Here is a 24,798-nt window from a genome sequence, read left to right as displayed (position 1 = left end):
GATTTATTAAAAATCATTACTCACATTTTAATATATGTCAGTTATTGAATGTGATATATTCACCATCCAAAAAAATATCAGAGTGTATATTATCCTTAGGTGCAGAAAAAGTCTTTGATAGGATTGAGTGGAATTATCTTTTTAAGACCTTAGAAAAGTTTAATTTTGGGCCTAATTTTATTCGTTGGGGTAAATTAATCTACTTGTCTCCTACCGCTCAGGTTGTTACTAACTCCCAAATTTCTAAGCTCTTTAAATTACAGTGGAAAACTAGACAAGGTTGTCCTCTTAGTTCTTTACTTTTTGCTTTAGCTACAGAACCCTTAGCAATAGCACTTCGAGAATCTAAGGACATTTCTGGTATACTAAGGGAAGGTATGGCTCATAAAATTTCATTATACGCTGATGATATTTTACATTTTATCTCTAACACTGAAACTTCTTTACCTTTGGTTCTTTCTTTAATCTCCCAGTTTAGTTCTTTTTCAGGATATAAGCTGAACCTACATAAAAGTGAGCTATTTCCTTTAAATGACCTAATGTCATCAAATGCCAAATTTCAGTTCAGTTGTTACAAGTCAATTTATATATCTAAGTGTAACAATTACTAAAAACTTCAAGAACTTATTTAAAGAAAACTTAAACTCCTTATTGAATACTGTGAAAAAGACGCTTTCTAAATGGTCCCCTCTTTCTTTATCCCTAATTGGCCGAATTAATTCGATTAAAATGAAGATTCTTCCTAAATTTTTATATCTTTTTCAGGCCTTACCTATTTTTATTCCTAAGACCTACTTTGATTCTTTAGATTCAATTTTAACCTCTTATATTTGGAATAATAAACAAGCTCACTTAAGTAAAGTTTACTTACAAAGAAATAAAAAGATGGGTGGATGAGCCCTACACAATTTTAGGTTTTACTATTGCGCTGCCAATACAAGGAATATTACTTTCTGGTCCTATTATATTTATCGTAAAGATTGCCCATCATGGGTCTCCTTATAAGTTAATTCTGTAAAAAATTCCTCTATTGTCTCTCTTCTTGGATCATACTCTTCTTTTTCAGCAAATAAAACAACAGATAACATAATTGTTAAGCAAACTTTAAGGATCTGGTCTCAATTTAGAAAATTTTATGGTTTAGCGAATTTTTCATTATCATCTCCAATTCTCCTTAATTATTTTTTTTTATCCCTTCCATGACTGATAAAGTCTTTAGAGATTGGGATGAATTAAGTATTAAGTGTTTTTGGGACCTGTTTATCTCAGGATCTCTTGCTTCATTTGACCAATTGTCAAATAAATTTTCACTCCCAAAATCACATTTTTACAGATATCTTCAAATTAGAGATCTTCTTCATTTCCAATTAGCTACTTTTCCTATAGGTCCTGATAAAAATTTACTGGACGATCTTTTAAATTTAAAACCTTTTGTTAATGGTTCTATTACCGGTATCTATAACTTGTTGATTGATTCTCGACAAGACTTTTTAGATAAAATAAAAAAAGCTTGGGAGGATGACCTAAATTGTCAGATTTCTGATGATAGATGGAATAAAATTCTTATACGGGTTAATAAATCATCTTTCTGTGCTCGTCACTCTCTTCTACAATTTAAAGTGGTTCATAGAGCTTACATTTCTAAACAGAAGCTCTCCAGTTTTTACCCGAATGTTTCTCCACTTTGCACTCCTGATCAATAAGGCCTTTTACAACAAAATGGCATCAATGCTAGGAAACTGTCATATCCTAAAAAAGCTGCAAAAATAATAGCAAAGTCACAGGCTGTCAAATATTAGCACTACATCTGAAATTTCAAAACATTCATAAGCATTTTAGAATCATCAAAAATTATGTTTTCTAATTGATTAAAATATCCAAACACTTACAAATATGTAAGCAAAATCAAATAATTTGAAAACTAAATTAAGTAATCCCTCAAAACCTTTATCCCTTGTTGAGAATCACTCCCTCTGCAAGGTACCACTTTGGGCAAAATATTGGATGGAATCTCCACCTTACTTGGCACAGATTTTTAAAAAATAAGATGTGAAAGCCAGAACTAAATTCAGCAAATGCTAGAAACACCCACATCAGTAGAATATTTCATTAGAAAATAATCAAATTAAGCTTCAGAGAATGCTGGTGTAATGCCCTACTGCTGAATTATGTGTGGCTTTCCAAGGTTAAGAAAGTATCATAACGGGAGCTTCTATATTCAAAATGGGATACTGGCATGAAATCATTATTATATTCTGATGGATATCACAATCTGCCTAACCTACATATAGATGAATATCAGTTGATTTTGAAACTATTCTATGCTTGTGCCTCAAAAGCCATTTTGAACTTGGCTTAGTATATTAAAGTATGTGTGTAGCAATCACATATTGTGAAACAAAATTTGTTGGTCATGTATACATTCACGTTCAATCAGAAATGAAATATTCCTTAGTTATTCCCCCATCAAAGAAACTGTTAACAGCAAAATGCATTATTATATAAACATTAAACAAGGAATGAAAAACAATAATGGGCTTACCATGACCGTTACGTCTTTTATCTATCCAAGCGAAAACATTTAATGCTTTGATGGTTGCATAGAAAGTACTGTCAGTTATTCCTTAAACTGTTCATTTGTTCTGAAAGTGGAAAAAATAGAAATGTACATTAAATTTTTCAAAATCAATCTGCACAAATTGAATTCAAATTTGGGAAAATGCTGAGTATTTTTCACAATAATATGGACAGAAATTATTAATGAGCCATTAAGGCCAGTAAAACTGTAAAACACTGCAATCAATATACAAATGGTTTGTATAATACATCAAGGGATTCTGTCGATGCTGGAAATCTTGAGAAACACTAGCACGGTGCTGGGGGGAGCTCAACAAATCAGGCAGCATATATGGAGGGAAACAAACAGGTGATGTTTTGGTCTTCATTTGGACCAGAAAGGAAACAAGGAGGGGAAGAGAAGGGATACAAGCTGGTAAGTGATAGTGGGACCAGGTGAGGGGGAATGTTGGTGAGTGGGGGAAGGTGGGTAAAGTAAGAAGCTGGGAGGGATAGGTAGAAGAAACAAATGGCTTAAAAGGGCTTCTCTTCTCTGTTCCTTATCTGTCCATCACCTGGATCACCTCCTGTGCCTTTCTTCCATGGTTCACCATCCTCTCCTATTAGATCCCTTTTTCTTCAAGCCCTTTGCCTCTTCTACTAATCCCCTCCCAGATTCTGATTTCATCTACCCTCCCTCACCCACCTTCTTGCTCACCTGGTCTCTCGCCTTTCACCAGCCACCTCGTATGCCTTCCTTTTCTGGTTTCTGCCTCCCTCCCTTTCAGTCCTTATGAACAGTCTAAGCTTGACATGTCGACTGTTTATTGCTCATCATCAATGCTGCCCGAGTTGCTGTGTTCCCCCAGCATTGTGTGTGCTGCAATTATATCATTGTACTGTAACCTCTCTGCTGTCATATTTTATATACCTGCATCCATTATGCATTTTAACCAACTTATCAATCTGTGTGTCACCTTCATGAAGTATCAAATTTATACAAGGTTCCTCTGTTCCTCAATACTGAAGATCTTCCTACTAGCAAAGGCCCAAGCACTAATCCCTATCATATAACAACTGTTCAAGAACAACTCCCAAAAACCCTCCACTATCACCCTCTGCCTCTTATTACCTAGCCAATTTTGATATGGGCTCTATCTTTCATACCAATCTTTCACATGGGACCTGGTTAAAAACCTTATGGAAACTTATGTAGATTACGTCAACTACCTTGCTCTCATCATCCCCAAATATTCGACAAATTGGAGATGCAGATCTCTCCCCAGTGGTGTGATCCAACTGAGAAAGAGACACTACTGTGGGATTCCAACAAAGAGGATTGCAATAGAGGAGAAGGGCTCTACAGCGGGTAGTTGAAACTGCCCAAAGCACCGGCTTCTCTGCCATCAAGGACATAAATACAGTAAGGCATCAGATAAAGGCCAGCAATATCTTGTAGGATTCCCCCCCCCCCCCCGACCCTGCTTATGAACTGTTTGTCACATTTCCATTACGAAAGTGGCTACACAGCATCTATGTCAGGACCACGAACTCAAATACAATTACTCTCCCCAAGCCATCAAGCTGGATCAATACCTCCTCCTATTAACCCATCGCATCATCCTGAAGCACTTTATGTACATACAATCAGTCTATGTATGTACAATCAGTTACTTCTACACTGTGTTTTATAGGATTACTTTTATAGTTATATTTATTGTGGGTTTTTAAAAATTGTGATCTTTATGCTTATTGTGCTTTTTTATGTTTCAGTACTCAAGTGTAAAGGATCCAGAGTAACAATCATTTCATTCTCCTTTACACTCGTGTACTGAAGAATGACAATAAACAATCTTAAATCGTGAATAAAAAATCTCAGGATTACTACTGGAGCTACATGCAAATCAACATAGGGCCAATAAGTTGAAAGCAAGGCTCAAAGAACATGAGAGAAGGGTGTTTCAATTCATGGGTCTCTACCATCCAATACTAGGAAAAGAGAAAACTGTTCCATTCAGACAGGGTTCACTGGAAACAAGCTGAAATCAGTGCTCTGGCAAATTGAACAACTCGAGCTACAAGGAATGCATCGAACAGAAAAGCAATTCAGATGAAGGGAATCAAAGTGCAGATAAAAAGCTAATAGTGCAGCACAGAGATGATTTTCAATGGTTACAGGATTGTGTTTGAAAGAGAAGTAAATAAGTGAACAAAAGCAAATTGAACAAAGTAGGGAAAACTGAAAATTGTAGACAAATCAAAAATTAAACATCTTTATCCAAATGCACAAACCATTCGTTACAAGGCAAATGAAATAAAAACAAAAATATAGATAAATAGGAATAAACTAACCCATTACAGAGATGTAGCTGCAAAGTCCAAAGCAAGGAACTAAATATCCATAGAGATTTGCCATTTTGAAGGGATGGGAAGAAAAAGAGGTGGAATAACTGATAATAAATTTAACATTCGGACAGTGATGAGAAACGACAATGACTCAGAAGATCAGGAAGTTTAGGCAAATATGAGAAATAAAGAAGGAAATCACTGGTGACATCTTAACTAAGCAGTAATTGGGGATTATAATCAAAGTAATGCAGTAATCAGGGGTCATAATTCTTAACTAAAAGGAATAATCAAATAAACAAACATAGTTAAGAATGAGGTCTTGTCAAGGATGAGTTCAGATAATGAATTCAAGAGAGTTTTTGCAGAACCAGGGAACAGACAATTTTGGAACCGATTACAGAGCTGATCACTGCTGAAGAATTGGTAAATGGGTTTACTATTGTTACATGTATCAAGGTACAGTGAAAACCCTGCATCCCAAATAGTAAAAACATACACACTACCCAAACAAATTATTTTATTACAACAGTGCATTGAGGTAGTAAAGGGTAGATCAATAACACAGCTGAATGAAGTGTTACAGTTACAGGGAAAGTGCATTGCATATAGACAATAAGGTGCAAGGCCATAATGAGGTGGACTGTGAGCCCATCCTATTGCAGTAGGAGATAATTCAACAGTCTTTTACCAGCAGGATAGGTGTTCTTGAGCCTTCTTTCAGGCTTTTGTACCTTCTGCTTGAGAGAAGGCAGAAGAGAAAATAGGGTGTCTTTAATTATGTTGGCTGTTTTACTGAAACAGCAAGGACTGGAGACAGAGTCCATGGAAGGGAGGCTATTTTCCATGATGTGCTGAGCTGTGCCGAAAACTCACTGCAGTTTCCTGCAGTCACAGGTAGAGCAGCTGCCACACCTACTGATGCATGCAAATCAGATGCTTTCTGTGGTGAATCGTGAAGTTAGAGGGGATATGCCAAATATCTTTGCCTTCTAAGGAAGTTGGTGAGTTTTCTAGGCCGTGGTGTCAATTTGATTGGACCAGTACAGGCTACTGTTGACATTCAGTCAGGAATTTGAAGCTCTCAGACCTCTCAACTTCAGTTTCATTGATGTAAACAGGAGTGTATGCGCTGCCCCATCTTGCAGACATTGACAGAAAGATTGTATCATGACACTGTTCACTGGAATCTCCACCTCTTTCTGTACTTCCACTCAGCATTATTTGAGATTTGGCCAATTACCTCTACAAACCTATAGACAGAGTTGGAACAGCATATGGCCAGACTAACTTAGTATATAAAAGTAGAGTAGAGGCTGAGGTCACATCTTCATGGGGCACCCATGTTGAATGCTAATGTGATGAACATGTTGCTGCCTTTCCTTACTGATTGCACTCTGTTAGTCAGGAACTTAAGAAACCATTGCAAAGGGAGGTGTTGAGTTTCAGGTCTAGGAGCTTGGAAACTTGTTTGCTTGGAAATATAGTATTGAAAGAAGAGCTGTAGTCAATGAACTGAAGTCTAACATGGGCGTTTTTACTGTCTAGATGCTCTAGGAGATGAGTATAGAATCAGGGAGGTGACATTCACAGTAGAAAATACAGAGGACTGATGTTGTGTAGGAAGCTCAAGTTAATGTGTGCTATAATCAGCCTTTCGAAACTTTCATGATAGTGGATGTCAAAGCCACTTATTAGTCATTAAGGCACAATATCTTGTTTTCCTTGGAACCAGGATGATAGCTAGTGGAACCTTCAGACTTGAGATAGGGGAAGCTAGAAATCCCTGCTAACTGATCTGTTCAGGATCTAAGTACACGGCCAAGGACATGATCCAGGACAGATGCTTTCCTCAGACTCACTCTTGTAAGACATAGCTCACTTCTGCAACAGCAACTGTGGGTTCAAGTGCATTGGAGACTATCAAGGCAGTTGGTGATATTTCAAACCCCTTCTGTTCCAACATGTGTAGAATGCACTAAGGTCATCAGGACAGGATGTGTTGCTGCTAGTGATGTTGGCTCACCATTTTGTACTCTCTTATATCATGAATCCCTACCACAACTCATAGCTGGTCTGAGATTCAATTTTGGACTGGTATTATCTCTTGGCATCCCTTAAGGATTTACAGAGGTGTTTCTCAATTTTTTATATATATATAGTAACTCTATATAAATATATATATAGTTATATAAATATAGAGGTACTCAATTTGAATGCTACAGTACTAGTCTTCAACAGTGAGTGGATCTCCTAGTTCATGTATGGCTACTAGGGAATTGAGAAGCCATCAAATTGCATAGTGCAATCAGGTGAAGCAGGTGTAAAATATCATGATAGAATTTTACATTTGAGGGGTTTCCGGTGACATCATTGAGAATGGCAGCTTAAGTCACTAGCTCCTCCGGAAAAACGCGTATTAAGCCCTGTTAAACCATCAAATATAATATTTTTTGAAAAATATTTGAACTAAAAAGAGGGGCAAGAATGGGGAAAAGAAATGGAAATAAAAAAAGCGACACTGCATCTGAGAGGAATGCAGCGAGCGGCTCTCCTACTCGACTGCGTGCTAGCAAGGTGGCTGCTGGGCCTCGTTCAGACAAAGCAGTGAATATCTTCAAAATCCTGAAAGAGATCAGGGAGTTCCAGAAAGAAAGAGAGCAACAGCTCTGTGATATTAAGTCAGAGCTCGCCAGTGTTAATCAAAAAATAGCGGTGGCAGAGACTCGAATTGAGAAGGTGGAAGATCGCGTTCAAAACGTGGAACGGATACTGAGCAAGACAATAAAAATAATACATCACCAAGAAGGTAAACTGCTTGACCTGGAGGGAAGATCATGGTGGAAAAATATCCGAATCTACAACCTTCCTGAAGGAGCAGAGGGCTCGTCTATGACGGAGTTTGTCCAAAAGTTACTGCGGGACGTGCTGGATCTGCCCCTGGCTATGAAGCTGGAAGTCGAAAGAGGCCATTGCACGTTAGTCCCAAAACCTACCCAGGATAGAAAGCCACGCCCAATAATAATTAGATTCCTTCGGTACAGCACCAAGGTGGAGATTCTATGAAGGGCCTGGGGCAAGAAGAGCATTTTTAGAGGATAAATTAATATATTTCGACCAAGATTACCCCCCCCCGCAGTCCTCCAGAAACGCAAAGAATACTCTGAAGTAAAGCGAGTACTAAAGCAAAATAAGATTAGATTTCAAACTCCGTACCCTGCTAAACTTCAAGTGTTTTATGACAACGGGACGTGGTTGTACCAGACAGTGGAAGAGGCGACTACAGACATGAAGGCCAGAAGGTTGCCCATCAGCATGACCAAAACAAGGGAAAGCATGACTGAAGAATTATCCCGCTCCACTTGGGAAATAATGCGAGAATCGAGGAGACAAGAGACGGGAGGAGGCCAAGAGAAATATATCAGGAAGAGACTGGGAGTTTCCCAAACACAGTCCTCACCCCCTTCAGAACAGCCATAAGGTTTGGCTAACTTTAAAAATGTTGAGAAGTTAAACAGAAGCAAAAGTACATGGTGGTATACCTATCTCGAGAAATACTTATTATAATGTGGATTTTATATTACTTAGTCGTTATTCTTTATTTGCTCACTTACTCCTTTTTCCCACCAAAATTAGAATATACATATGTGTGCATATGTGTGTGTGTGTGTGTGTGTGTGTGTGTGTGTGTGTGTGTGTGTGTGTGTGTGTGTGTGTGTGTATTATATATAGGAGTACACAGGGAAATCTTTTCTGTGTAATGGATTTGTTCACTGACTTTTATGAATACTGCACTGGGGGCCCTCAACTCACAGGTAAGAGAGGTTATTCCCCACAGATAGACATTTCCTCTCGCTCAACCCAGGGTCATCTACTACAGACCTCAGCCTTGGAATCACACGTTCATTGCCATTTTTGTTGTTATTTGCATTTCTTGGTTCATATTTGTTCAGAGAGTAGATCGATTAAGTTTTATTCTAATTTCAATGATACATTGACAGATAAATACAGATGGCTAAGGACAAGGTAAAATTCATTTCTTTTAATGTAAATGGGCTATTAAATGCTATCAAACGTAAGAGAATTTTATCCAAAATGAAAAAAAGAACAAGCCCATGTAGAAACTCATTTAAGTGATAATGAGCATAAAAAAACTAAAGAGAATGCGCTTCACTAATCTGTTTTTCTCCTCATATAAATCAGGACACAGGAGAGGAGTTGCTATTCTTATCTCAAGTAAGCTAAATTTTGAAAAAGTATTTGAAATGGGAGATAAAGAGGGCAGATATATTCTGGTAAGGGGGAATATAGACGGCAATTCAGTTACTCTATTGAATATATACGCACCCCCCGGAAGTGATATTGGTTTTTTTCAGAAAATTACTGATATTATGGTAATGGAAACAGCAGGTCTCATGATATATGGGGGAGACTTAAATTCACAATTACAACCAAACTTACACTCTTCCAATAGAAAAGCCTATGAAACAAAATCTTTACATAAGAAAGTTAATACACTTTTTGAGGATGTTGGTTTAATTGATATATGGAGGGATCTTTTCCCTGACAGAAGGGATTACACTCATTATTCTGCTCCCCATTTTGTATATACAAGAATAGACTATTTCATAATATTTGGAAAAGACAAAGACAAAATAAGCACCTGTGGAATTGCGACAATAGATGTAAGTGACCATGCACCTATATATTTATCTGTTGATTTTGACCTACAACCAAAGAATACTATTTGGAAACTAAATTCAAGTCTACTCAATGATCCGTACTTTAAAGAACAAATTAAAAAAGAAATTGGTCTCTACTTAGAATTTAATAATGGAGAGGTTTCACCTCCCATTTTATGGGATACTCTGAAGGCGGACTTAAGAGGGAAAATTATAGCATTATCTTCATGTAAGAAAAAAATAAGGAATAAAACATTAGAGGAATTACAAAATAGGCCGAAGGAACTAGAGAAAAAACACAAATGGAATTTGGCACAGGATACATTAGGGGAAATTAAAAGAATTAGGAATGAAATAAATAATTTGGCTACGCAAGAAATCAGGAAAGACTTAATGTTTTTGAAACAGAGATATTATGAAAGTGGATCGAAATCTATGAAAATACTGGTGTGGAAACTGAAAAAAAAGATAGCAGAAAATACAATTCATAGAATTAGGGACCCAAGAACGAAAATGATAAACAAAAAATAAGCTAAGTGAAATTCAAGAAGCTTTTGAAGTGTTTTACACAACTCTATATTCCAAAGTTCCGGGGGAAGCATAACCCAAATTGACACCTTCTTGAATTCTCTAGAGTTACCCACTTTAAGCAAAGAACAAAATAGAACGATGACTGGTGACATAACTGAAGTTGAATTAAAAGCTGCAATTAGTAGGCTTAAATTAAGCAAGTCACCAGGATCAGATGGGTATATGGCAGTGCTACAAAGAATTTAAAAATGAGTTAATTCCTGTTCTACTCCCCACAATGAACTGGGCTCTCAAATGCCACCCAGTTCGAAGGAAGCGATAATCTCAGCTATACTGAAAGAAGGCAAGGATAAAATGGAATGCGGGTCATTAAGAACGGCTATTGGTCTAAATGTAGATTATATGTTATTTACCTCCATCATGGCCAAACGATTAGAGGAGTTTCTACCCATACTGATACGTAATAATCAGACAGGTTTTATACGACAATGCCAGACTCAAGACAATATACGAAGGACACTTCACATTATGGATCATATACAAAAAAAAAATCAAAGCAATAGTGATAAGCGTGGACGCTGAAAAAGCATTTGATTTGGTTAATTGGAATTTTCTTTACAGAGTTTTACATAGATTTGGTTTCCAAGACACAATTATTAAAACTATACAGACACCATATGACAATCCTACTGCTAGGATTAAAATCAATGGATATTTATCAAATAGTCTTACCCTAGAAAGGGGCATGAGACAGAGCTGTGCATGGTCACCACTACTCTTCGTGCTATATCTGAAACCATTAGCTTAATACATCAGACAAAATGAAGGTATCAGGGGAATTAATATTAAAGGGACAGAGCATAAATTGGCTAGTCATGCGGATGACACTTTGATCTATCTAGGGCAGCCAACATACTCTTTACCTAAATTGATGCAATCCTTTGAACAATATGGTCAATTATCAGGATACAAGATCAACATAGATAAAACCCAATTACTTTCATATTACTATAGCCCACCAAGAGAAATTGAAAGTCGATACCCCTGGGCATGGCACGCAGAGTCTTTCAAATATTTGGGCATCATTATGCCAAAAGATTTGGCAAATTTATCAGAATGTAATTATCAGCCTTTATATAAAAAAAATTAAGTTAGATGTGGCAAGATGGAACCCGATTCCTTTTTTCAGTCTCAGTTCAAGGATTGAGTCTATTAAAATGAATATACTGCCCAGACTGTTATATCTCTTTCTGACCCTACCAATAGAGATTAATCAAAATCAATTCAATGAATGGAACAAGATGCTATCAAGGTATATTTGGCAGGGTAAAAAGCCTAGAGTTCATCTCAAAACTTTGTAATTAGCAAAGGAAAAGTGGGGATGGGGCCTACCTGCTTTTAGAGATTATTATTCTGCAGCACAGTTGAGAGCTGTGTTATGTTGGTGCAACCCATCATATGACGCTCAATGGAAAAACATTGAGGAGCGGGTACTTCCCATCCCCATACAAGCAATTTTGGCTGATAACAACCTGCAAAGGTACATAAATACTATTGATAACCCATGGGTGAAATTGACTCTTAAAATATGGAAAACTACTATAAAAGAATATAATCTAGAGGGAGATACTGCAATTCTTAAATGGTGTGCACATGACTCGGATTTTACACCAAATAAATTGGATGCTAAATTTAAGAACTGGACAGCTAAAGGAAGAACAGTTCTTTGCAACATAATGAAAGAAGGAACACTGTTCAGTTTTGAAATGCTTAAAGGGAAACACATTAGAAAAACAAGACTTTTATCGGTATTTACAGATGCAACAATATGTTAACAAGACACTTAAAAATGTAACCAAGGCAAGTATATGCTTGATAGAGCTCTTTAGAAAAGCATATAATTTAGATAATGGTAGAAGAATCATTTCAAGCATGTATAAGGAGTTGTCAAATCTTAAAACACATTCGACTTCATACATTAAAACAAAATGGGAGAAGGAAGGAGGGATAATTATATCTGAGGAAGAATGGACAACAATATGGAGATATCAATAGAAGTGTACCAGTTCTCAGAAATGGAGGGAGTTTGGATGGAAAAACTTGATAAGATATTTTATTACACCCTCTCAGAAATCCCATTATGATAGTAACCTCCGTTTGCTGGAGAAATTGTGGAAATCAAAATGAAAATTATCATATTTTTTGGGACTGCCCTGTTATCAAAAACAATTGGAGGGGGATACACAATGCCCTACAAGGCATCTTTAAATGTAAAATACCCTTCGAGAGTAAGACCATATATTTTGGATATATACCTCAAGAATGGTTGAAAAGAGATAAATATTTAATGAATATACTGCAGGCGGCTGGTAAAAAGACTCTTACTAGCAAATCGTTATTACAGGAGAGCCCAACTTTAAATACATGGATGGAAGTTACAATGGACATTTACAAAATGGAGAAGATAACAGCATCTGTTAACCATAAGCTGGAACAATTTGATTCATACTGGGAAAAATGGTTTAACTACATAATGCCTCATCGGCCTGATTTTATTCTCACAAATCAATGAATCTGTTGTAAAAAAAAGATCACTCCCTACTTGTACATAGTTCTTTCCTTTTGCTTGTTTTTTTCTTTCCACTCTTTTCTATAAGTGTATACCCCAGATAAATACTTTGTGGAGATTTTGTGATATATATGATTATATGATATATATGTACAATGTCTGAAATACATCTTGTGGAAATGCTTGTTTGATGATGAACTTCAATAAAAAAATAAATTACAAAAAAAAAGAATTTCACATTTGATGCAATGCCATGTTGCAACCGAACCAAGATATTAAACATAAGTATCTGCATAGTGTTATTATACAGGGAGAAATTATCAAAGTGAACTGATAAATTGATGGTAAAAAAGAAATAGAAGATAATTTAATAATATATTTTGTTTTCCAAAATACATATCATTAAGAGACTGAAAGCTATGAGGAATGGGATGCACATGGCTAAGGCAAGAATGATATTAGATTCAAGAGAAAGGATTATAAGTTATGAAAAGCAGTGATAGGTCCAGGGATTAGGAGAATTTTCAGAATAAAGATTACTAAGATTTAAAGAGATTAAAGAAGGAAAAGTACAAAATAAACCACTAAGAACTAAAGAGAGTAAGAACTACTATAAGTATATAGAAAGGAAACCCAAAGGTTGCTCAGAAATTGAGATTGAGTAAATTAATATTAAAATAATGCCAAAAGGGATGAAGAAACTTAAAACAATCAATATCACTGCAGAAGTAGACAAACTAGCGGCAGCAAAGGCTGGCAAGTCCCTTGCAACATTATATGGTTTCTGAAGGGGCTGCAAAGAGTAGATACATGATATTACAGTTTTCCAGCATTTCCCCAATGTCCCCATGATTGGGAAAATGCTGGAAAACTAATATGATTAAACAAAGTCAAAATGATTTTATGTTTGGCAAATCTAATAGGCTATGCTGGAGACTATATTTAACAGGGGGAAAAATTAGTGAACCAAATTTCTAAAGTCAAAGGATTGGGATTGGGGGTAATATAATACAAGAACTGGTTAAATGAAGGAAATAAATTCAAGTTGGAACACTGTAACCAGCAGAGTGCTTGACCCTGCTACATATACATCAATAACACAAAGGGATTGAGCATATCATTTCAAAGTTTACTGACAACACAAATACAGCAAATTGTGAGTAGGAACAAAGATCCTGTAAAAGGGAAACACATAAGAGATGACAAACAGGTCAGCATGACATTTGAGGCTATGTACTTTGCTAGGAAAAACAAAAATTCAAATTATTATTCAAATGATGTGGAAGCTATTAAATGCTGATATTCAGAGAGACCTTGGCGCCCTCAAACACGCTTCACAACATTAGCACGCAGATATGGCAGGTAATTAACAAGGCAAAAAAGGTGTTGGCCTTTGATGCTGGGGGAAGGAATACAAAAGCAGGGAATTTGACTAATAGTGTACAAGACTTTAGTGAGTGCACATCTGGAGTACAATGTATAGTTTTCCTTTCCTGATTTTAGGAGTGTCTTGTAACAGTGCAGGAAATGTGCAGGATGAGTTTTTTTTTAGGAGAAAATGCATCAGATTAAGTCTATACTCCTTTTAAATGAATGAGGGATGATGTTATTGAGAAAGACAAGTTTATGACAAGTTATGAAGTTTGAGAAAGACTGTTCATGCTTGGGAAAATGAAAATGAGAACACTTACTCTGTTCCAAGAGTGATCAATTACAAGAATGTTCTCCGAATGAAGAGTTGCCCATTGAACCTACAGAAAAAATTTCTTCCAGAGATTTGCAAATCTTTGAAATCTAACCAGAGAGCCATGATTGTGTGGAATAAATCAAACTGAACCAGGCCTGCTGCCCTAAGGCACTCCCCAGTGTCCCATCTAGGAATTTTTGCCTGGGACAGAAAAGTGCAGATCTTGCTGAGCTAATACATTTCATTTTACCGAATAAGGAAATGTGGATGCTTCTCAGTCAAAAGCAGGAATGTTTGCTGATGATTGCACAATGTTCAACTCCATTCATAACTCTTTGATAGCTGAAGCATGCAACAAAAGCCAGGTTTAGACAGGTAAAGACCAAGTCATGTGTGTGCTCTAAAACTCCCAAACCATACCCACCTAGATATTTTCTAATAACCCAATACGGAAATTTATTGGCACCACCATTGTCAAGTGTCTGGCTGAGAGGGTCCAATTACCATAAAGCCAAATAGATGAATGTTATAAGTACTGACTCTGCAAGAGCAGGTCAGCAGTTGGGCAGAAGGAAGCAATGCTACTCCTGACACTCGAAGCCTTTCTACTGCTGACAAGGCTCAAAAGCATATAATATTCTCCAGAAGCCTGGATAAGACCATCTACCACACTAACTCAACACCATCCAGGTCATACTTCCTAAAACCTTGACCATATTGTTAATGTACACTACAGACAGGGAAGGTCACAGCACCAATCTCAGGTTAAAGTTTTAGGAAGTATGATTATTAAGCTTGCACATGACACAAAAAGTAGGGGTGTTACTCACAGTGAGGATAGTACAGTAATCCAAAGTCACAGACTAATATTGATCAGTTGACCGAATAGACAGAACATTGGCAGATCATGTTTAACCCTGGAAGTAAGAAGTGATGAACTTTGAGAGACCTGCTAAGGCAAATAATTCAAAAAAAAATGGTGAGGCCCCAGAGAGTATTGAGAAATAGTGGGGACCATGTTACAAGAGTCTAGGGAACCCTGAAGGTAACAACACAGATTAATATGGTGGTTAAGAAGGCACGCAGGACACATAGCTTCAATAACCAGAGGAATAGAATATAACAGCAGAGATTATGGTACAAATTTGTAAATAACTGGTTAGGTACCACACTGTACAAATGTTTTGATAGCTTAGCAGGAGGCAAAAAAGATTTTCCAGGATATTGCTGGAGACAGAGCAGTTCTGGTCTATCATGTGATATCTTGGTAGGATTGCCCATATTCCAAAAGATAAAATATGCAAAAGTATCACTGGAATATCTTCTCCATAAACAATGCGATGATTTAAGATGACTCATCACCAGTTTAATTTGGGGCCCCAGGTCCTCGTCCCAATAGGAGACTTTAAAACGAAAGTCCTCCCCCCCCCCCCCCCAAACCTAATAAATTATTATGGTATCTGCAAGATATTCCCTATTTCGGCACCACTATACTTGCAAACGTTACTCTTCAATGAAACGAACATGCCTTTCGTTGTTTTTATAGCGAGCTATTGCAAACACAAAACAACTCCGCAGCAAATATTTTAAAACAGGATTTAGTCAATAATATCAATATAAATGACAAATTATTTTCATTTAGAAATAAAACAACAAAGTGCCATAATTCCACGCTGACCATTATTTTGTATTGGTGTGTCGTTGTTTACATAAAGCAAAAGGCCCAGGGAAAAATACTTGAAGATAACTTTACAACTTTGAGCTTCCTTTTCTTCATTCATACGACAATACAGACAAGGGTCACACACAGTGTCCGAATTAAGGAAATCAACTCACTAGGTTACTTTCCGACATCACAATTGCAGCTGTAAATTAAAGCTCTAATTTTCTCAGCAACAATTTTCCCCCACTTCCGCTGCAGGCCGCGCGCTACGTTCTGGTACATGTAGTCTTACTACAGCCATTACTTCAGAACTACCGATGAATCAGCCACCTGAACTACAAGTCCCAGCATGCAAACAGGAAGCGCTTTGCGCCGCTTTTTTCCCCCACCCGCCTGTCGGTGAGGTTCTGGTTCCGGCTGATCGGTAGAGCGCTGCAGCCGTGTAGAGCGCGGTCAGTTCACCGGCACGGATACCATGACGTTTCCAGCTGCTCTGCTACACAGTTACTCCATTAGGTACATCCTTCTACTACTGGTGAGTTTCCACAGTCGTTTTGGATCTTTCGGTTCGGTTGCCTGAACTCGAAGCCGCCGCAGTGGGCGCAGACTGAATGCCGAGGCTCTGTCATGGCCTCCGCGCTGAGAGCAGGTACTCACACTGGAGTACACATTCTGTTCTCAGTTTTATCGGATGGCTGGCCTTGGCACTTGCCGTGCCTCTGGAGGTCTCAACACTGGTGAAGTGCACCGTCTGTGGTATTTCAGGGGACGTGAATGGGGGTTTTAACAATTTAAAGTTCGTGTTACCGTTTACTCAAGTAAAGCCAACCATTACCTACTTCCATCTGTCGGCTTGAATCTATCCCGGAACTCCTGCGGTTAGGCTGGACGGTTGTTGTGTCCGTTTTTCATAGGCTGATTATGTTAGTCCTGGCACCCGGAAACGGGCAATGTTCGTTAGGTATGGAGTTTACTTGTGCCACATGCAAGTTACTCTGCAGACTTTATTGAAGTGATGTGATTTTTTTTGTTTTGTTCAATCCTAGTTAATCACTTAAGAAAAGAGAACAGAGGCTAGTCATTCGGCATAAAGCCCCTCATTGCATTAATTATGTAGAAATCTATCGACCTCTTTTTGAAAATAATGGTAACCGAATTTATATAACACGCAACGAATCGTAGTGAGAACTGCTTAGGCAGAGAAGGATATGGAACTAAAGGGCAAAGATGAAATTAGAAGACTTGGCGAAAATGTGTGTTGCTCACAGGGAAGTTAGATAGGTTAAAAGGTCGTCACAACATCCTGTTCTAAGTGTTACGTGCAATGTAATACGAAAACATAGAAGCACCATGAAAATAATTCCAGTAGCATGGAGGCTTGCTGTTGGAGGTGTAAAGCAATTGATACATGAAATAGAACTGAGGTGAATAATTTTCAGTGGTGTAGATTAGAGTTGTGGATATTAAAATGCTCTTCCAGTTTGACTTGAACATTGCTACCCAAACATACGTTGACGATTTGCAAAGATAATTCCCCCCCCCCCCGAAGATACTGGAAAACATGACCAGCAGCTGTTTTATCAAACTCCTAACCTTCTGAAAGTGACATGTTAATTCTTTTAATCATTTCCTGTACAGTGAAAACTTTGTTTTGCATGCACAGCTGCATTGAGGTAGTATAAAGGAAGAGCAATAACAGTGCAGAGTAACTGTCAGTTTCAGAGAAAGTGCTGGGAGCCAATAATCAGCAAAGCCAGGATGAGATCAAGAATCCATCTAGTGAGGCATTTGATATTCTTATAGCACTTATAAACTTCTTGTGGCTGATGATGCAAGCTTTCAGGCATTGGTAACTTCTGCCTAGTGTGGGTGGAGTCTTTGATTATGCTCGTTGCTTTTCTGAGGTGCAAAATGTATCCAGAGGACAAGAAGAGACGGCTGCTTTTCGTGTGCTGAGCTGAACTGTCTCTGATTAACTTGTGTTTTGTCAGGACTACTTGATTTAAGCTTTGTACACAAAGGCAGCAGATTAATAGCAGAGCTCACCTGGAATTAACTGTTGCTGAAATTCATCTAGCATTTGATTGAATAAAATGTCAAGAAGTCCTCAAAGAAAAATTGGCATAGTTGAAATTGGTTGGACAGAACTCTATAGGCTCACGTCTTGCTTGGCAAAAGGCAAATAGTAGTTGGAGACTTTGATCCAGAACCTGGGGTCATAAAGCACAGAAACCAGTCTTCTGGCCAGCGTGAGTCCACACCAGCCAGTAAGTTCCCCTTTTACATGATTTTAATTCTCACACATTCCCATCAACTTTCCTTGGATTCAACTACCCTTTTAACACTGGAGACAATTTGTGATGTCCGGTTAAAGTACACATCTTTGGGATGTGGGAGGAAATCAGACCATCTAGAGAAACCCATGCAGTCCTAAGGAGAACATGTAAACTCCATATAACAATGGCCAGGATTGACCCTGGCTTGCTGGAGTTTTGAGGCATTGGCTGTGCCATTTTATCTCAATACATTTTCTTCCCACCACTCCTTCACTAGCTCTGTTCTTCATTTCTTAATGGTTTGTCTAGTTCGTTTTGTCGATTAGTTAGCATTGACAAATACTCCAACATCCCACATCCTAGACTTCCAGTGAGTGAGTAGTAGAAGCAATGAGAATTGAGATGAGCACTTGAAATGCCAAAAAGGTGCAAAGCTATGACAAAGTAGCTTGAGTTGAAGAGTCAATCTTATTGTACATGGGGACCATTCAATAATCTCATTGGTGGCATTGAAGCTGTCCTTTGGCCTGGTTGAATATGCATTCAGGCATTTCTATCTTCCGCCTGATTGGAGAGGAGGCAAGAGAGAATGGGGTCAGTGGGGTCTTTGAGTATTTTTGCTTTACCAGGGCATTCAGAAGTACAGACAGATCATTGAGGGGAGGCTGGATATCTTGATGTGCCAAGCTGTATCCACTATTTTCTGCAGGATCTTGCAGTTTCGGGCAGAGCAGTTACCTATCAAGCCATGATGCATTGGATGCCTTCTATGTTGCATCTATAAAAAATTGTGTGGGTTGAAGTTTCATGCTGAATTCCTTTAGCTTCTTGAGGAAGTAGTGGTTAGTGATGCTGGTCTGCTTTCTTTGCTCTGGTGTTTGTAGTGAGGACAAGCTATTTGTGATATTTACTTCTGGGAACTTGAAACTTTCAACCATTTCCATCTCAGTGCCATTGATATAAACAACAGTGTGCACTGTTCCCTTCCTGAACTTTGGGGGCGTGGGGGGCTGAGTTACAAGGAGAGGTTGAATAGACTAGGACTTTATTCTCTGGAACGTAGAGATTGAGAGTGAGGTATATCATGAGGGGCATAGGCAGGGTGAAAGCACGTGGTCTTTTCCCCAGGGAGGGGGTGCTGTGGACATGGGTTTGACATCAAGAACAGCTTCTTGACAGAGTGGTGTGTGTTAGAATGAGCTGGAAGAAATTGTGGTTGAGGGGAGCACATTATCAACATTTAAAAGCTATCTGGGTAAGCACATGGGTAAGAGGAGTTTGAGAGCTATGGGGCAATTATGGGAAAATGGGAATAGCTCACTGGACAACAGTCAGCATGGATGAGTTGGGCCAAAATACTTGTTTCTATTCTGTAGAATATTTAGTCAATAACCAGCTCTTTTATTTTGCTGGCATTGCAAGAAAGGTTGTTATCATGACAATGTTACTTATCTTTGTCTCTTTTCTGTATTTCACCTCATCATCATTTAGGATTTGCCCCAGTATTGTAATATCATCTGCAAACCTATAAATGGAGTGAGCAGAATCTGGCCACTCTTTTTATTCAGGGAGTAAAGTAAGAGGTGAATTCAGTTTTTTGGGGCATTTGTATTGAGATAATCTTGGAATTGGAGGTGCAAATATCTGTCCTTACTGGATGCTGGTAATCAAGCAAAAGGATGTATTGAGCCAAAGATTATTAAGTCACTAATACAATTTGGGATGAATAACTTCTGGCAGTGCTTTCCCTGGAGAATGGAAATGTACTGTTTGCATCCATTCTATCCAAATCTTTTGTCATTTGAACTATCTCTAAGTCACTCCTTAGCTTTTTTATTTGTTCTTGTTTGTAGACCCCTGCATTTCTTGAATCATCCTTGTATATCCGAACTGCACTCTTTCCCTTCTCTAATGTACTATTTTATCTAGTGATGTGGCGAAATGTGTTGCTTAATGGCTGATAGGTTTAGCAGAACTTCCTTTTTCCCCCATATACATGACAGAACTAAATGATTTGCTTTTGTACTATCCCTTGCACCTACAAAAATAAATACCTCCTCTATTTTTCTATCACGTGTTCATCTATAAATAATTTTGTATTTTTTCCGGTTTGTTAATGTCCTCCTGGAACTTGTTGCAATCCTTCTTGCTGTCATTTCAAATTTAGAAATTAACTATCAAAACAGCATAATGCAAGTTCAAACTAAAAAATTTTCAGAAATACTTTGTATTTAACTCAATCATGTGCAAGGTAATTATTGAATAGTTATGTTTGTTTATGATTTTCATGGGCAATCTATCTCATTGAATGTTAATATATACAGTTAACTTTCACTCAATCAACAATGGAACAAAGTGTAAAGAAGTAAAGAAATAAATCAGCCTGTAATCCTGATGTGTCAAATGACTGGAGGAACTATATCGCAAACAATGTAGATGATCTTGAGTGAAATAATGTACACCTTGGGGCCAAGGTAAATGCAATTATTGGAAAATGTATCCATGCAACAAATGGATGATAAATGTAGATTAATCAAAAAGGAAGCTGCAAGGAAACTCTTAAGACAACTATAGTAAATCAGAGGATTTAAAAAAAATAAAATCCATAACAAGATCCCTTGCTATGATGCAGGAACTTCTAAAATTTCACCATTTTCTTCCTAGCTCTGGCTGCTTTCAAAGGTTAAACTATACTTCTATACTATTTTAGCATTCTGGTCCACTCTGTTATTTTGCCATCCAAATGTAATTCCTTGCACCTCTGAAACCTTAAAACAATGCCTCATCTTGTGCCTCTCTTTGTGACCCACATTTGTACTTTTTTCCCTTGTCTACTTTTTTATCATTTGCTTTTTGTAGAAAGCAAGTATTTTACGTTGATCAGGAAAAAATGGCAATTTTCATTCAATGAAGTAACAAATATTGTGGTGCAGAGAATTATCAGCTTAACCTTTGAATTGCAAACAACAAAAAAAATTGTGACATTGATGAATGTACCTTGGAGAAGACTTGACAGTAGTCTCAAAAGATCTTCAACATTTGGCTAAAAGGGGATTTGGATGTAACTTGTGGAAAACAGCATTCCTGATGGTACAGTGGTAACTTGTTGCAGTTGAGTACCAGTACCAGATTTGGATTTAACTTTCCAAGTTGGGCTATGATCCTAAATTTTACCAGATGTGCTGAGTGAGCTAAGATTGACTTTATCATAAGCTTCAGCACCCATATGTAAATTAACCTTACCAAGTTGGTAGAAACTGTCTGTGAATACGGTTTTATGTTAGAACTTGGTGTTCTGAAAAATGGTGATCTACCTATTTTTGACAGTACCACTACAGTTTTAAGATCTATTGTTTGAACTTCTGTTGCAGTGGGATTAGGAACATATGGTTGGTCTGACCTAATAAAGGCCATGGAGTAATAGGATTGTAAATGGGAAGATGTGTTAAATTTAATGGGAATCTCTAATGGCACAGTGGTTCTGCTATGAAAGACATTTGGTGCATGCTAAGTTTTGTGTAAGGCATATTGATTAAGTTGTATGATATTGAAGGAAACTGGTACATATATATAGCTGAATAAAAGATAGAAATAGCAAACTGTGTGATATTTGGCCACCCTTCCCCTAGTTCATATTCTTTACTTTCACTTTCATTTTGTGTCCATGTGCTAGTGATATTTGGATATTCACTAAAAGGAAACAGCTTCATTATTTTGTGGACAACTTGATTATACCTTGTGAATTCTAGAGGGTTAGAAGAGTCTGAAAGATGACTGTAGGGTAATATGTTGGGTAGATTACTACTGTCTGAAAATTTGAGAAATTAGCTGATAATTTTGGGGAGAATTAATGATATCCTGTTATATCAAGGATAAGAATGTAATTTTGAAGAGAGAAAAGAACTTGGATTCTTTTTCCAAACAAAAAGAAATCTGATGAATGTATGAGAGGGGAAACGAAATGCTGGAGTTTTTCGATTATATTGAGCTGCTGTAGTAAGGAAAAACGTTAATTTCTGTTTGAGCTTTAATTAAACCATTCCATGGGGAAAAAGTTAGCCCAGATAGGATTATAGCTTTTCAAAAAAGGATTATAGCTTTGCAGAAGAGAGTTTCAATTGGAATAAGTCAATAAATCTTTTCAGTCAGGTATAATGGTTCAGATAGCTACATTATGCAATATATTAGTGTAATATAACTATCTTTTCACTTTAATTGTAATTTTGCATGCTCTCCACATTAATGTTTCTGTATTTGAACAACAGCTACATTGACTCCTTGCCATTGAATGTGCATATTATGAACATACTAAATGGTAAGGGTATTCCCATGAATAAATAGCATTTAAAGGTATTTTGCCAAAATTAATAACATTATTAATATCAGCACCTATCTGGTCATTTTTCATTGTTTCCAATCATCTTGCATTTTATGAAATATGCCTGTTTACAAATTTTGCTTGAATGTCATACCTAAAAATAAAATAATGTGCTGATACTCCATTTTAATATAATCTTATTTTTCATCCTGGCTTCCATGCATTCATCAACTGTTCTAGTCATAGTGAAGCATAACAATCCAGTTCATATCAAAACAGTTTAAACTGCCTACTCTCATCGACCTACACTGGGACCATTGCCCTTCATATTTGTACTATCCATGCAGCTATCCAAACTTCTCAAACATTGAAATCCAGCTTGCATGCACAACTTATGCTGGCAGCTTGCTCCACTCTCTCGCGACCCTCTGAGGGAAGAAAATTTCCCTCTTGTTCCTCTAAACTTCTCACCCTTAACCCATGACCTCTGGTTGTAGTCACACACAACCTCAGTGGGAAAAAGCCTTCTGTATTTACCTTATTTATACCTCTCATAATTCTGTATACCTCTATCAAATCTCCTCTCAATTTTCTACATTCTAAAGAATACGGTTCTAACCTATTCAATCTTTCCCTATAACCCAGGTCCTCCAGACTTGGCAACATCTTTGTAAATTTCAACAGCCTTCAGCTATTTCATCAATAACAATCCCTGCAGAATTGTCAGAATTAGTTTTGTTCATGTTATGTTCAGTTTCTTATCAAATATTTATTGAATAATATCCTGATTCTGCAAAGTTTTTGTTGGCTTAGTAAGAGGAAAAACAGACATAATTGAGATGCTTGGTAGTCAATGGCTTTTTCCAACCCCTTTATAAGAGAGGTTGGACAGGCTTGGAGTTTATTCTATGACATTTAGAATATTGAAGGGTGACTTGATAGAGGAATACAAATTTATAACAGGCAAAGGGTGAAAGCAGTCCCTTTCCCAGGGAAAAGGACTTAAAGTACAAGGCATTGCTTTAAGGGTGAAAGGAGAAAAATTGAAAGGGACTTCATGGGCATTTTCATGCAGAGGGTCCTGTGTAAATGGAACGAGTTGCCAGAGAAGGTAGTTGAGATACAATGGCATTTAACTTCATGGATAATGAAAGTTTCAAACAGGGGTATCACCATTTTTTATGCCTTTAACTAAGGGGTCTGTGGATCCCTGGCTTAGAGGGATACAAGTCATGATGGCAACTTGTAAGGAGAGAGTTAAATGTGATTCCTCCTTTGTATATGCTAAAATAAAATGGAAGTTTGAAAGACAAAATGGTATTAGTTTGGAATGTGTCATGGCTTGTTTTGCCCCTTATTAACCAATATTTTGTCTCTACTTTGAATGCACATAGTTAAGATTAGATACCGGTGAAGTATGTTTATTCCCTTGCGCACCTGCTGTCTCTAATTTTGAGTTGTGTATATCTAAAGATTGCGAGAAATAAAAAGGAGTCTTGAAGGGTATAAAAAGGGGCAATTTTTTGTGAGGCAGGTATCTTTGGCTGGGTCAGAACTCGTGCTGTTGCTAAGAATTGGTGATGGGGACAAGGGGTCAAGAAAGAGATCTGGAGAAAAGGCTGCATGAGAAGCTGTCAGATCTGTCCTTCCCCTCTGGCATTGTGCAGATCAGCTCATTAAGTGGATGATTTATTTTCTATATTACTACTTCATTAATCATTTGTCTTTCTGTATTGTATGCTTTACAACTCTAATGAAGTGATTTCTTGTGACCTCAATACATGTATGGTACTTACTTTGTTTACGAATACCTGGTACTGCTGAATCAGAAAAGATTCAAGATTGTTTTAATGTCCTTTCCAGTGCACAAGTGTAAAAGAGAATGAAATAATTATTATTCTTGATTTGATGCAGCATAAAAAGGAACACAATAATAAAAGCACTAAATATAAACACACAGCTTGTATACTTTGAGTGTTGTTAGACACAAGTGTCTGTACATATGGTGTCTGACAGGAATTGACAGGTGGGGTGGGGGGGGTGGTTTGGGTTTGAGGGTGGAGATGTTGATCAGCCTTACAACCTGGGGAAAGTAACAAGTAACTGTTTTTGAGTCTGGTGGTCCTGGCATGGATGCTATGTAGCCTCCTCCCTAATGGGAGTAGGACAA

General features: G+C 37.5%; 2 protein-coding genes across 4 annotated transcripts in view; one reads left to right on the top strand and one right to left on the bottom strand.

Annotated features, from left to right (window-relative positions):
- The window catches only part of invs (inversin), a 243,103-nt gene extending 226,804 nt beyond the window's left edge, over window positions 1-16,299 (bottom strand). For all 3 annotated transcript variants that reach the window (XM_059972498.1, XM_059972499.1, XM_059972502.1), the window contains exons 1-2: window positions 16,208-16,299; window positions 2,543-2,642 (exon numbers count right to left, since the gene is read on the bottom strand). In XM_059972498.1, coding sequence (XP_059828481.1) covers window positions 2,543-2,545 — 3 coding nt within the window. In that variant the 5' untranslated portion in view covers window positions 2,546-2,642; window positions 16,208-16,299. The remainder of the gene's footprint in view (window positions 1-2,542; window positions 2,643-16,207) is intronic.
- Window positions 16,300-16,408: 109 nt separating this feature from the next.
- The window catches only part of erp44 (endoplasmic reticulum protein 44), an 83,576-nt gene continuing 75,186 nt past the window's right edge, over window positions 16,409-24,798 (top strand). Inside the window, exon 1 of the mRNA XM_059972511.1 lies at window positions 16,409-16,569. Coding sequence (XP_059828494.1) covers window positions 16,510-16,569 — 60 coding nt within the window. The 5' untranslated portion in view covers window positions 16,409-16,509. The remainder of the gene's footprint in view (window positions 16,570-24,798) is intronic.

The sequence above is a fragment of the Hypanus sabinus genome, chromosome 6 (genome assembly GCF_030144855.1).
Source record: "Hypanus sabinus isolate sHypSab1 chromosome 6, sHypSab1.hap1, whole genome shotgun sequence".
Taxonomy (NCBI): Eukaryota; Metazoa; Chordata; class Chondrichthyes; order Myliobatiformes; family Dasyatidae; genus Hypanus; species Hypanus sabinus.
This window is presented reverse-complemented; position numbering and strand designations above follow the sequence as displayed.